Source organism: Panulirus ornatus, chromosome 35 (genome assembly GCF_036320965.1).
Source record: "Panulirus ornatus isolate Po-2019 chromosome 35, ASM3632096v1, whole genome shotgun sequence".
NCBI classification, from domain to species: Eukaryota; Metazoa; Arthropoda; class Malacostraca; order Decapoda; family Palinuridae; genus Panulirus; species Panulirus ornatus.
The window spans coordinates 18756175-18770952 of NC_092258.1; the positions used below are offsets into that span (position 1 = coordinate 18756175).

At 40.9% G+C, this 14778-nt stretch overlaps 1 protein-coding gene across 1 annotated transcript in view; it reads right to left on the minus strand.

The window, feature by feature from the left end:
• The window catches only part of LOC139760195 (dnaJ homolog subfamily C member 10-like), a 590762-nt gene that overhangs the window by 54857 nt on the left and 521127 nt on the right, over nucleotides 1-14778 (minus strand). The window contains exon 13 of the mRNA XM_071683129.1: nucleotides 3090-3288. Coding sequence (XP_071539230.1) covers nucleotides 3090-3288 — 199 coding nt within the window. The remainder of the gene's footprint in view (nucleotides 1-3089; nucleotides 3289-14778) is intronic.

The following is a 14778-nucleotide window of genomic DNA, read 5'->3' on the forward strand; positions in this document are numbered from 1 at the left end:
TTCTCTGCAATATCAGGAAGAGTTTGCAAAGGAGATTCACTAAGGCCAAAGGCACAATAAATATCATATGTTCACTGACTTTCTTCATAATGTTTAAGCACATTTTAACCTCAACAGTGATGGCCTTACGTTTCTTAGCACCAGCAATACCAGGAGAACTTTGGTGGCATGATGCATGAGGCAACACGTCTAATACACAGTATACAGTACTGCAGTGTGAAATACTGAACCACTCAGTGACTACAGACTGTGTCCATACTATGCATAAGCATACTCCTTGCATGGCACTGGCAATACCAAACCATAATAATGCCAGCATAATGATGATCATATTATTCCTAACTCAAGCTTGCATAATCTTAAAAAATGTGTAAATGGACCATGTGTGTTATTCTAAAAATGGAACAAGTCAAATACATGTAAATTGAGCATCCCTGGACACAGATGATTAAGAAGCACCATTCTACGACTAATTCATGCATATATACCATCTTGTGTAATAAAGCAAGAGAACAAGTGGGGTATAAAAACTGCCTAAGATTTGTAAAATATTCTGTTTGAACATGATTTAGCTTCAATATTCCCTGATGATTTGTTTTTAAGGTCCCAGTTATGGACAAAAGTACAAATCAAGGCCAGGCCTTAATTGAAATATTGAGAGAATTATGAAACTGATAAGGAAAAGACAAGGGAAAGTATTTATGAATTATGAAGGAAGTTAAAAACCTGCCTTTTGAAATATGCCAGGTTAAACTTATAGAAAAAAACTTGAGAAGGTAGTGAATTCCAAAGCTTCAAAGTACAGAGAACGAAGCTGTTGTCAAAATGGCCCACTCTTGAGTTGCTGATGGCCACACAAAATCATGCGATGCAGCAACTTGCCGAGTATTGCAAGGTTGAGCTAGTGGTGTGGGCACACACGCAGCCAGTTCTCTGGAGCAAAAACCAAAGAAACACCTATAAAAGAGGAAAAGTGAACTAACATTGTGGCATAGGGCAAGGGGATCAAGTCTGGAAGTTACCCTGGGACAGTTTATAAGTTGGACTGCTTTCAATTCAACTTTGTCAAATAAGGAAGCAGAGTTAGAACCAACCCAAATGTGAGAGCAGTACTCCATCAAAGACAAATCAATCCCTTGTACAGATGGAGCAGCTGTTCAGAATAGTAGTTTTGACATCTAAACAGGACATCCAGTTCCTTAGAGGCAGACTTAGCTATTCCTGTTATGTGGAGTTTCCAAAAATAGTGAATGTTACTTGTAATATCAAGTATGTTCATAGAGTCAAGAGGTGGAATTACAGAACCATCAAAGGACACATGAGAGTTGTGAGGAATTTTCGATAAAGAGATGGGAAGAAACTGGGTCTTGGAGGCATTATGCTTAAGATTTTGTGCACCCAACTGAGATATCCTGTCCAAATTTGAGTTTAATGAGGAAGCTGTGTCAAGACAAGATGCAGACTGAGTGAGAGAAGAGGAAGCAGAACTGAAGATTATGGATGAATGCAGTGTTGAGACATCAGCACATAAGTGCAATGGATTATTTGTAGAGGAGAGGAAATCGCTGAAAAAAAGAGAAAAAGTGTAGGGAGTAGGACAGAATCTTGAGGGACACCGCTGTTGATGTAGAAAAGGGAGAGGCAGATCCATCTATAACCATACAGATAGATTGGCCAGAGAGGAAGCTAGATATGAAAGAGCAAAGTTGCAATGAATATGTACTTTACACTTATGATTACAAATTTCTCTGATGAACAATCCTTCTTAGAAATGAAAAACTATGAAGTTTTCCACAGGAAAGACTAATCATTTGACAGTGATGTCAACTGAGTATGAACTATAATAAGCAACTGAATCATTGGATGCCTTGGAAGCTTTTTCTTTAGTATATGACAGAGAAGTGAATGTCTCATCTGTAGTGTGTGAAATGAATCTTACAGATTTTTTCCATACATACTCGCTATTTCCTGCATTAGCAAGGTAGTGTTCAAGAACAGATGACCAAGCCTTAGAGGGAAAACTCACTTGGCCCCAATCTTTGTTCCTTCTTTTGGATAAGTAAAATTGGAGAGGAGAATTTCCAGCCCCACGCTCTCACCACTTTTAGTTGCCTTCTACGACATACAGGGAGCATGTGGTAAGTGTTCTTAATCCCCTATCCCCAGGGATAATAGAAATCTGATATATGATGATAATTTGATATATACACAAAGTTTTCTTTATCAAAGACAGAGAAGTGAAAATCTGATTTGCAGTGTCTGATTTATTTGATTAAGACTATGCCTTCAAAGGAAATTTTTTACATAACATTACCAAGTGTTAGTTATAAATCAAAGAGCTGAACATTTCATCTTTAGTGTTCGATTTATTAAATCAATTGTGTGATTTGCATATGTAATTTTGGCACATTACATTATAAAATTGAATGTCATTCATGAAATGAGGTTTGGGAACTGTGGAAAATGGGGGCTACTGAAATTCCCCGCCTAAGATCTTATGAATGCTTAATCCAGCTATGGATTCACTAAGATGTTTCAATTTTGACCCTTTGTTTCTTAGGTTTACCCTTGGCATCATGAGCCTTCAGACATCACTTATATATTCTGTTAGTAGGTGAAATGTAAACAAGTCTGCCTGATCATCACTCACTCCAGTGTGCTCTGTGCTGGCCACTACATGGTACAGACCATACTATGAGCTGTTTATAATTTGTCTTTTTCACTCGTTAGAGTGTGCTTTATTTCTTTTTTGCCTCCTAACTTTGAATTTTCATTTTGTCAGGTCCTGGAATTACAATGGAGCTAAGGGGTATGCAATGTGCCTGCTAACACTTGGAATGGGTTAGGAAAAGACTATGAACTTTAGTTATGTGGATAATGAGAGACCAAAATTCCACTGTCTTCTTGATTAATTAGTCATGAGTAAATTGAAGAGCATGAATAGTGGGGATCTAGCTAACAGAGGGCATATATATATATTGTGAAAGCAATCATAACACCATATTTATTGATGGAACTTATTATTCTCTTGAAACTTGTCTATTTGGAGAGAAGGTAGAAGGTACTGGAAACTTAAAAATATCACTTACCCAAGCTATATCCTCAAAGTCTGGAGCAAATACTTGACAATATCCACACCAAGGAGCATAGAAATCAATCAACCACGGTTCACTGCTATGCAAAATTCTCTCAAAAGATCTCTCATCAAGATCTATTACTTTAGATGGAAGGTTGGCATAAGTCCACTTGCGAAAGGACTCTGCATCACGGGACCAACCACTGAACTTCCTGTTGGTAAAAATTCTGATTAAAACTTTTGAAGCAAATTATAAAGGAGTTTCTATATAAAGAGCTATGAACAATTTCAAGACTCTCAACAACACACACAAAAATGAAGAGAACCTAAGAACTTCTGCAGTTAGTTCATGTAAATGACAAAAAAGTGAATTTTGAATAATGAAAAACTGTTTCTTTCCAGGATGGTGTCCCATGAACTATGAGATAATCTCCAAGGTGTAGAAGTCTCTGACACTAAACTTTTGGTGATTTTCATAACTCTCACCCTTCAATAACCAGCCAAACAGTGCTAGCTGCAACAGCTTGCTCAAGCAGAGTTCCAATCTAATCAGCAGTCACCACCTAATAATGACTTTACTATCCCACCAGCTGCCAAGCTGTACTAGGCTGATCACCTAAAGTCTGGTGAACAAAGACATCACCCCAAAAGGGACTATGGAAACAACAAAAAAATTTGCTCACAGTTTGTCCCATTGCTAGTAAAACATTACAGCACTGAGGGAGGGGGATAGAAGAACACTTCTTAATCAAGAGAAAAGATAACTAAGAACACAAGTACATGTTATCCTGTGGCAAATAAGCATTCTCCACGACACAGGAAATAAACACAATGCCTGCAAGATTGATAAGAATCTATAACCACATTCTCCAAGACACAGGAAATAAACACAATGCCTGCAAGATTGATAAGAATCCATAACCACATTCTCCAAGACACAGGAAATAAACACAATGCCTGCAAGATTGAAAAGAATCCATAACCAATGTATGGATAACAATCAGAGTATTAAAGACCTCTGTAAAGGTCCTCCAGGAAAATTTTCTCACAAAGGTTAGCACAGTATTAGTATTCTCATAATATGGCTCAAACATACAGGTCATTTTGAGCCAATAATTTTTTCTTATTTTAAATGAAATGTTTACAGAGAAGGATATCAAACTGCCTTGGGGAACCAAAATGCAGAAGGAAATCCAAATTTCCTCTGTGTTAGATATGAAAGGACTTCTAACCAAGAGACTTCCCTTACATGGGCCTTTGAAGAATGGAAGCACCATCAATACAATGAGGCATCCATCTTCATCAAGTAAGTTTGATGCATACTTCATGGGACAATATAAGTCTTTGGATGTTACTCCTATTTATCCACCAGATCAGTAAAATGATAAAAGTTCGGGTGCATGTTTCAGCAGAACACTATTTAAAGAAAGAAGGGCTTAATATACCCAGAAAAATGACTTCCAAAACTTGTGACCTCACCACATTACTGCTCTTAGCTACAAAACAAACTTGTCCAAGAATCACTCCAGTCATATTTGACACACCGTAAACTAAGTTGTTGATGAAACCTGCATATTCCTTGCCTAACCCATACTTCTATTATATTGTAATTATGGCAAATTGTTCAGAAAGGCAAAACTGGTGCCTCTGCAGAAAAATTTCTTGGAATCTGGAAGACCATCAATCTTCAAAAAACTGTGGGGCTCTATATAACCCAACCTGTTGCATGCCTTGAGGACCTTGAGTCCCCAAACTCTGAGTTATCTGGCTCAAGGGTGTCTGCCAAATAACACACTTTTTCTTTGCTTTGCCTACTGCTTTCTTAATTCTATAAACTTTGTATCTTTCTTTGACCATCCAAACTCCTTTCATGAGACTATTGCATCCTCTAACCCAAACATTGAGATCCTCTACCTAGGGGATTTCAATATTCAACATAGGGAATGATTGAATTCCTCAAATATGGATGGTGGAGAGAGTGAAGCTCCCTTGTCCTCCATTCTCAATGTATATCCATCCATCTATCTATGTCTTTGATACCCATTCCCTCCAGGAACTCCCATCAAGGGGTAGCCACTTCAAAAGAGTCTCCACTTGTCCATTATTCCTTGCAAACACTATTCCATGCAATCTTCACCATTTCTCTCCCTCCAGTATTCTTCCACTCATTTTTCCCCATGTTACAGATGGTCTTCCCCTCACACCAGCCCCTTTAATTGTACTATGATACACTCTCCTTGTATTACTTCGATTTTTGCTCCCAAGAACTGGCTGCTTGTGCCCACACCACTAGAGCCAGACCACAGAATAACTGGTGAGCTGCTGCATCACATGATTATTGTGTGGCCATCAGCAATTCAAGGGTGGGCTGTCTTGATACCTGCTTCATTCCCTACATGTCGAAGCTTTGGAACTATCTAACTTCTCAAGTCTTTCCCAATAACTATGACCTGGCACATTCCAAAAGATAGGTCTTTCATTTCCTTCAAAATTCATTAATACTTTCCTTTGTCTTGTCTTTCTCCATTTCATAATTCTCTCTATATTTCAATTAAGTCCCAGCCTTGATGTGGACTTTTGTTTGTGACTGGAGCCTTAGAATAAATAAATAAAAAGCTTGCATTCTTTCCTCATGCCCAAAGCACAATTCATTCCCTTTGCATTTCCTGCCATACCACATCTCTCATACACCTCTTAATTTCTTTCAGCATTCCATCTAATCACACCCAAAGCTCTTCTTAGCTCATCTCCACAGCCAGGATTCCTGACCTCTATGACTCATTCCATGTCCATGTTTCGGCTACATAGGCTGGGGATGGGAGGACTGTGCTGTCCATTAATCCTCTCTTCACTTCCATACTTACACCTCTACCCTTCATTATTCTATTAAAGGACCTAATGACTCTTCTACTTTGTACTGCTCTCTCCCTTATCTCTCCTTCCTTATAACCACACTTACCCATGACATCTAAATACTTGAATTCTCTCACTTCAAGTCTTTCTTCCCCCCATATCCAAAACACAGTTTAGTACACTTTTTTCAATCTGCATGGTTTTACAAAATCTATCCTTTCACTCTGTTTTCTTTCAAACACCAGTTCTTTACTTTTACTTGCATTTACCTTCAATCGCCTACACTTACACATATCATTTATTTATTTTATTTATTATACTTTGTCGCTGTCTCCCGCATTAGCGAGGTAGTGTAAGGAAACAGACGAAAGAATGGCCCAATCCACCCACATCCACATGTATATACATACATGTCCACACATGCACATATACACACCTATACATCTTAACGTATTTATATATATATATATATATATATATATATATATATATATATATATATATATATATATATATATATATATATTACGTGTTAATTGACAGGCGTGCGAAAGAGAGACTTTTGGATGTTAATGTGCTGAGAGGTGCAACTGGAGGGATGTCTGATCATTATCTTGTGGAGGCTAAGGTGAAGATTAGTATGGGTTTTCAGAAAAGAGGAGTGAATGTTGGGGTGAAGAAGGTGGTGAGAGTAAGTGAGCTTGGGAAGGAGACCTGTGTGGGGAAGTACCAGGAGAGACTGTGTACAGAATGGAAAAAGGTGAGAACAATGGAAGTAAGGGGAGTCGGGGAGGAATGGGATGTATTTAGGGAATCAGTGATGGATTGCGCAAAAGATGCTTGTGGCATGAGAAGAGTGGGAGGTGGGCTGTTTAGAAAGGGTAGTGTGTGGTGGGATGAAGAAGTAAGAGTATTAGTGAAAGAGAAGAGAGAGGCATTTGGACGATTTTTGCAGGGAAAAAATGCAATTGAGTGGGAGAAGTATAAAAGAAAGAGACAGGAGGTCAAGAGAAAGGTGCAAGAGGTGAAAAAAAGGGCAAATGAGAGTTGGGGTGAGAGACTATCAGTAAATTTTATGGAGAATAAAAAGATGTTCTGGAAGGAGGTAAATAGGGTGCGTAAGACAAGGGAGCAAATGGGAACTTCAGTGAAGGGCGTAAATGGGGAGGTGATAACAAGTAGCGGTGATGTGAGAAGGAGATGGAATGAGTATTTTGAAGGTTTGTTGAATGTGTCTGATGACAGAGTGGCAGATATAGGGTGTTTTGGTCGAGGTGGTGTGCAAAGTGAGAGGGTTAGGGAAAATGATTTGGTAAACAGAGAAGAGGTAGTAAAAGCTTTGCGGAAGATGAAAGCCGGCAAGGCAGCAGGTTTGGATGGTATTGCAGTGGAATTTATTAAGAAAGGGGGTGACTGTATTGTTGACTGGTTGGTAAGGTTATTTAATGTATGTATGACTCATGGTGAGGTGCCTGAGGATTGGCGGAATGCGTGCATAGTGCCATTGTACAAAGGCAAAGGGGATAAGAGTGAGTGCTCAAATTACAGAGGTATAAGTTTGTTGAGTATTCCTGGTAAATTATATGGGAGGGTATTGATTGAGAGGGTGAAGGCATGTACAGAGCATCAGATTGGGGAAGAGCAGTGCGGTTTCAGAAGTGGTAGAGGATGTGTGGATCAGGTGTTTGCTTTGAAGAATGTATGTGAGAAATACTTAGAAAAGCAAATGGATTTGTATGTAGCATTTATGGATCTGGAGAAGGCATATGATAGAGTTGATAGAGATGCTCTGTGGAAGGTATTAAGAATATATGGTGTGGGAGGCAAGTTGTTAGAAGCAGTGAAAAGTTTTTATCGAGGATGTAAGGCATGTGTACGTGTAGGAAGAGAGGAAAGTGATTGGTTCTCGGTGAATGTAGGTTTGCGGCAGGGGTGTGTGATGTCTCCATGGTTGTTTAATTTGTTTATGGATGGGGTTGTAAAGGAGGTAAATGCAAGAGTCCTGGAAAGAGGGGCAAGTATGAAGTCTGTTGGGGATGAGAGAGCTTGGGAAGTGAGTCAATTGTTGTTCGCTGATGATACAGCGCTGGTGGCTGATTCATGTGAGAAACTGCAGAAGCTGGTGACTGAGTTTGGTAAAGTGTGTGGAAGAAGAAAGTTGAGAGTAAATGTGAATAAGAGCAAGGTTATTAGGTACAGTAGGGGTGAGGGTCAAGTCAATTGGGAGGTGAGTTTGAATGGAGAAAAACTGGAGGAAGTGAAGTGTTTTAGATATCTGGGAGTGGATCTGTCAGCGGATGGAACCATGGAAGCGGAAGTGGATCATAGGGTGGGGGAGGGGGCGAAAATTTTGGGAGCCTTGAAAAATGTGTGGAAGTCGAGAACATTATCTCGGAAAGCAAAAATGGGTATGTTTGAGGGAATAGTGGTTCCAACAATGCTGTATGGTTGTGAGGCGTGGGCTATGGATAGAGATGTGCGCAGGAGGATGGATGTGCTGGAAATGAGATGTTTGAGGACAATGTGTGGTGTGAGGTGGTTTGAGCGAGTAAGTAACGTAAGGGTAAGAGAGATGTGTGGAAATAAAAAGAGCGTGGTTGAGAGAGCAGAAGAGGGTGTTTTGAAATGGTTTGGGCACATGGAGAGAATGAGTGAGGAGAGATTGACCAAGAGGATATATGTGTCGGAGGTGGAGGGAACGAGGAGAAGAGGGAGACCAAATTGGAGGTGGAAAGATGGAGTGAAAAAGATTTTGTGTGATCGGGGCCTGAACATGCAGGAGGGTGAAAGGAGGGCAAGAAATAGAGTGAATTGGAGTCATGTGGTATACAGGGGTTGACGTGCTGTCAGTGGATTGAAGCAAGGCATGTGAAGCGTCTGGGGTAAACCATGGAAAGCTGTGTAGGTATGTATATTTGCGTGTGTGGACGTGTGTATGTACATGTGTATGGGGGGGGGGGTTGGGCCATTTCTTTCGTCTGTTTCCTTGCGCTACCTCGCAAACGCGGGAGACAGCGACAAAGTATAAAAAAAAAAAAAAAAAAAAAAATATATATATATATATATATATATATATGACTGAGTTTGGTAAAGTGTGTGAAAGAAGAAAGTTAAGAGTAAATGTGAATAAGAGCAAGGTTATTAGGTACAGTAGGGTTGAGGGTCAAGTCAATTGGGAGGTAAGTTTGAATGGAGAAAAACTGGAGGAAGTAAAGTGTTTTAGATATCTGGGAGTGGATCTGGCAGCGAATGGAACCATGGAAGCGGAAGTGGATCATAGGGTGGGGGAGGGGGCGAAAATCCTGGGAGCCTTGAAGAATGTGTGGAAGTCGAGAACATTATCTCAGAAAGCAAAAATGGGTATGTTTGAAGGAATAGTGGTTCCAACAATGTTGTATGGTTGCGAGGCGTGGGCTAAGGATAGAGTTGTGCACAGGAGGGTGGATGTGCTGGAAATGATATGTTTGAGGACATTGTGTGGTGTGAGGTGGTTTGATCGAGTAAGTAACGTAAGGGTAAGAGAGGTGTGTGGAAATAAAAAGAGCGTGGTTGAGAGAGCAGAAGAGGGTGTTTTGAAATGGTTTGGGCACATGGAGAGAATGAGTGAGGAAAGATTGACCAAGAGGATATAACTGTTGGAGGTGGAGGGAAAGAGAAGTGGGAGACCAAATTGGAGGTGGAAAGATGGAGTGACAAAGATTTTGTGTGATCGGGGCCTGAACATGCAGGAGGGTGAAAGGAGGGCAAGGAATAGAGTGAATTGGATTGATGTGGTATACCGGGGTTGATGTGCTGTGTGTGGACTGAATCAGGGCATGTGAAGCGTCTGGGGTAAACCATGGAAAGCTGTGTAGGTATGTATATTTGTGTGTGTGGACGTGTATGTATATACATGTATATGGGGGTGGGTTGGGCCATTTCTTTCGTCTATTTCCTTGCGCTACCTCGCAAACGCGGGAGACAGTGACAAAGCAAAAAAAGAAAGAAAAAAATATATATATATATATATATATATATATATATATATATATATATATATATATATATATATATATATATATATATATTCATTTATCTTGCTTTGTCGCTGTCTCCTGCGTTAGCGAGGTAGCACAAGGAAACAGACGAAAGAATGGCCCAACCCACCCACATACACATGTATATACATACACATCCACACACACAAATATACATATCTATACATCTCAACATATACATATATATACATACACAGACATATACATATGTACAAATGTACATAATCCATACTCTCTGCCTTTATTAATTCCCATCGCCACCCCGCCACACATGAAATAACAACCCCCTCCCCCCTCATGTGTGCGAGGTAGCGCTAGGAAAGGACAATAAAGGCCACATTCCTTCTCACTCAGTCTCTAGCTGTCATGTAATAATGCACCGAAACCACAGCTCCCTTTCCACATCCAGGCCCCACAGAGCTTTCCATGGTATACCCAAGACGCTTCACATGCCCTGGTTCAATAAAATGACAGGACGTCGACCCCGGTATACCACATCGTTCCAATTCACTCTATTCCTTGCACGCCTTTCACCCTCCTGCATGTTCAGGCCCCGATCACTCAAAGTCTTTTTCACTCCATCTTTCCACCTCCAATTTGGTCACCCACTTCTCCGCATTCCCTCCACCTCTGACACATATATCCTCTTGGTCAGTCTTTCCTCACTCATTCTCTCCATGTGACCAAATCATTTCAAAACACCCTCTTCTACTCTCTCAACCACACTCTTTTTGTTACCACACATCTCTCTTACCCTTACATTACTTACTCGATCAAACCACCTCACACCACATATTGTCCTCAAACATCTCATTTCCAGCACATCCACCCTTCTCGGCACAAGTCTATCCATAGCCCACACCTTGCAACCATATAACATTGTTGGAACCACTATTCCTTCAAACATACTCATTTTTGCTTTCCAAGATAATGTTTTTGACTTCCACACATTCTTCAACGCTCACAGAATTATCACCCCCTCCCCCACCCTATGATTCACTTCCGCTTCCATGGTTCCATCCGCTGCCAAATCCACTCCCAGATATCTAAAACACTTTACTTCCTCCAGTTTTTCTCCATTCAAATTTACCTCCCAATTGACTTGACCCTCAACCCTACTGTACCTAATAACCTTGCTCTTATTCACATTTACTCTCAACTTTCTTCTTTCACACACTTTACCAAACTCAGTCACCAGCTTCTGCAGTTTCTCACATGAATCAGCCACCAGCACTGTATCATCAGCGAACAACAGCTGACTCACTTCCCAAGCTCTATCATCCACAACAGACTGCATACTTGCCCCCCTTTCCAAAACTCTTGCATTCACCTCCCTAACAACCCCATACATAAATAAATTAAACAACCATGGAGACATCACACACCCCTGCCGCAATCCTACATTCACTGAGAACCTCTCTTCCTAAATTTACACATGCATTGCATCCTTGATAAAAACTTTTCACTGCTTCTAACAACTTGCCTCCCACACCATGTATTCTTAATACCTTCCACAGAGCATCTCTATCAACTCTATCTTATGCTTTGTCTAGATCCATAAATGCTACATCCAAATCCATTTGCTTTTCAGAGTATTTCTCACATACATTCTTCAAAGCAAACACCTGATCCACACATCCTCTATCACTTCTGAAACCACACCGCTCTTCCCCAATCTGATGCTCTGTACATGCCTTCACCCTCTCAATCAATACCCTCCTATATAATTTACCAGGAATACTCAACAAACTTATACCTCAGAAATTTGAGCACTTACCTCTGTCCCCTTTCCCTTTGTACAATGGCACCATGCAAGCATTCCGCCAATCCTCAGGCACCTCACCATGAATCATACATACATTAAATAACCATAATCTTACCAACCAGTCAACAATACAGTCACCCCTTTTTTAATAAATTCCACTGCAATACCATCCAAACCCACTGCCTTGCCGGCTTTCATCTTCCGCAAAGCTTTAACTAACTCTGTTTACCAAATCATTTTCCCTAACTCTCTCACTTTGCACACCACCTCGACCAAAACACCCTATATCTGCCACTCCATCATCAAACACATTCAACAAACCTTCAAAATACTCACTCCATCTCCTTCTCACATCACCACTACTTGTTATCACCTCCCCATTAGCCTCCTTCACTGAAGTTCCCATTTGTTCCCATGTCTTCCACACTTTATTTACCTCCTTCCAAAACATCGTTTTATTCTTCCTAAAATTTAATGATACTCTCTCACCCCAACTCTCAATTGCCCTCTTTTTCACCTCTTGCACCTTTCTCTTGACCTCCTGCCTCTTTCTTTTATACATCTCCCACTCATTTACATTATTTCCCTGCAAAAATTGTCCAAATGCCTCTCTCTTCTCTTTCACTAATAATCTTACTTCTTCATCCCACCACTCACTACCCTTTCTAATCTACCTACCTGCCCACCTCCCATGCTTTTCATGCCACAGGCATCTTTTGCGCAAGCCATCACTGCTTCCCTAAATACATCCCATTCTTCCCCCAATCACCTTACCTCCTTTGTTCTCACCTTTTTCTTTCTGTACTCAGTCTCTCCTGGTACTTCCTCACACATGTCTCCTTCCCAAGCTCACTTACTCTCACCACTCTCTTCACCCCAACATTCTCTCTTCTTTTCTGAAAACTTCTACAAATCTTCACCTTCGCCTCCACAAGATAATGATCAGACATCCCTCCAGTTGCACCTCTCAGCACATTAACATCCAAAAGTCTCTCTTTTGCGTGCCTATCAATTAACACATAAGCCAATAATGCTCTCTGGGCATCTCTCCTACTTACATATGTATATTTATGTATATCTCTCTTTTTAAACCAGGTATTCCCAATCACCAGTCATTTTTCAGCACATAAATCTACATGCTCTTCATCATTTCCATTTACAACACTGAACACCCCATGTATACCAATCATTCCCTCAACTGCCACATTACTCACCTTTCCATTCAAATCACCCATCACTATAACCCAGTCTCGTGCATCAAAACTACTAACACACTCATTCAGCTGCTCCCAAAACACTTGCCTCTCGTGGTCTTTCTTCTCATGCCCAGGTGCATATGCACCAATAATCACCCATCTCTCTCCATCAACTTTCAGTTTTACCCATATCAATCTAGAGATAGTTTCTTACACTATCACATACTCCCACCACTCCTGTTTCAAGAGTAGTTCTACTCCTTCCCTTGCTCTTGTCCTCTCACTAACCCCTGACTTTACTCCCAAGACATTCCCAAACTAATCTTCCCCTTTACCCTTGAGCTTCGTTTCACTCAGAGCCAAAACATCCAGGTTCCTTTCCTCAAACATACTACCTATCTCTCCTTTTTTCTCATCTTTGTTACATCAACACACATTTAGACACCCCAATCTGAGCCTTCGAGGAGGATGAGCACTCCCCGTGACTCCTTCTTCTGTTTCCCCTTTTAGAAAGTTAAAATACAAGGAGGGGAGGGTTTCTTGCCCCCCGCTCCCGTCCCCTTTAATTGCCTTCTACGACACGTGAGGAATGCGTGGGGAAGTATTCTTTCTCCCCTATCCCCAGGGATATATATATATATATATATATATATATATATATATATATATATATATATATATATATATATATTTTTTTTTTCCATACTATTCGCCACTTCCCGCATTAGCGAGGTAGGGTTAAGAACAGAGGACTGGGCCTTTGAGGGAATATCCTCGCATGGCCCCCTTCTCTGTTCCTTCTTTTGGAAAATTTAAAAAAAATGAGAAGGGAGGATTTCCAGCCCCCCGCTCCCATATATATATATAAACCCTGGGGATAGGGGAGAAAGAATACTTCCCACGTATTCCCTGCGTGTTGTAGAAGGCGACTAAAAGGGGAGGGAGCGGGGGGCTGGAAATCCTCCCCTCTCTATTTTTTTTAAATTTTTTTCCAAAAGAAGGAAGAGAGAAGGGGGCCAGGTGAGGGTATTCCCTCAAAGGCCCAGTCCTCTGTTCTTAACGCTACCTCACTAATGCGGGAAATAGCGAATAGTGTGAAAGAAAAAAGAATATATGTATTTTTTTTTTTTTTTTTTTTTGCTTTGTCGCTGTCTCCCGCGTTTGCGAGGTAGTGCAAGGAAACAGACGAAAGAAATGGCCCAACCCACCCCCATACACATGTATATACATACGTCCACACACGCAAATATACATACCTACACAGTTTTCCATGGTTTACCCCAGACGCCTCACATGCCTTGATTCAATCCACTGACAGCACGTCAACCCCGGTATACCACATCGCTCCAATTCACTCTATTCCTTGCCCTCCTTTCACCCTCCTGCATGTTCAGGCCCCGATCACACAAAATCTTTTTCACTCCATCTTTCCACCTCCAATTTGGTCTCCCTCTTCTCCTCGTTCCCTCCACCTCCGACACATATATTCTCTTGGTCAATCTTTCCTCACTCATTCTCTCCATGTGCCCGAACCATTTCAAAACACCCTCTTCTGCTCTCTCAACTACGCTCTTTTTATTTCCACACATCTCTCTTACCCTTACGTTACTTACTCAATCAAACCACCTCACACCACATATTGTCCTCAAACATCTCATTTCCAGCACATCCATCCTCCTGCACACAACTCTATCCATAGCCCACGTCTCGCAACCATACAACATTGTTGGAACCACTATTCCTTCAAACATACCCATTTTTGCTTTCCGAGATAATGTTCTCGACTTCCACACATTCTTCAAGGCTCCCAGAATTTTCGCCCCCTCCCCCACCCTATGATCCACTTCCGCT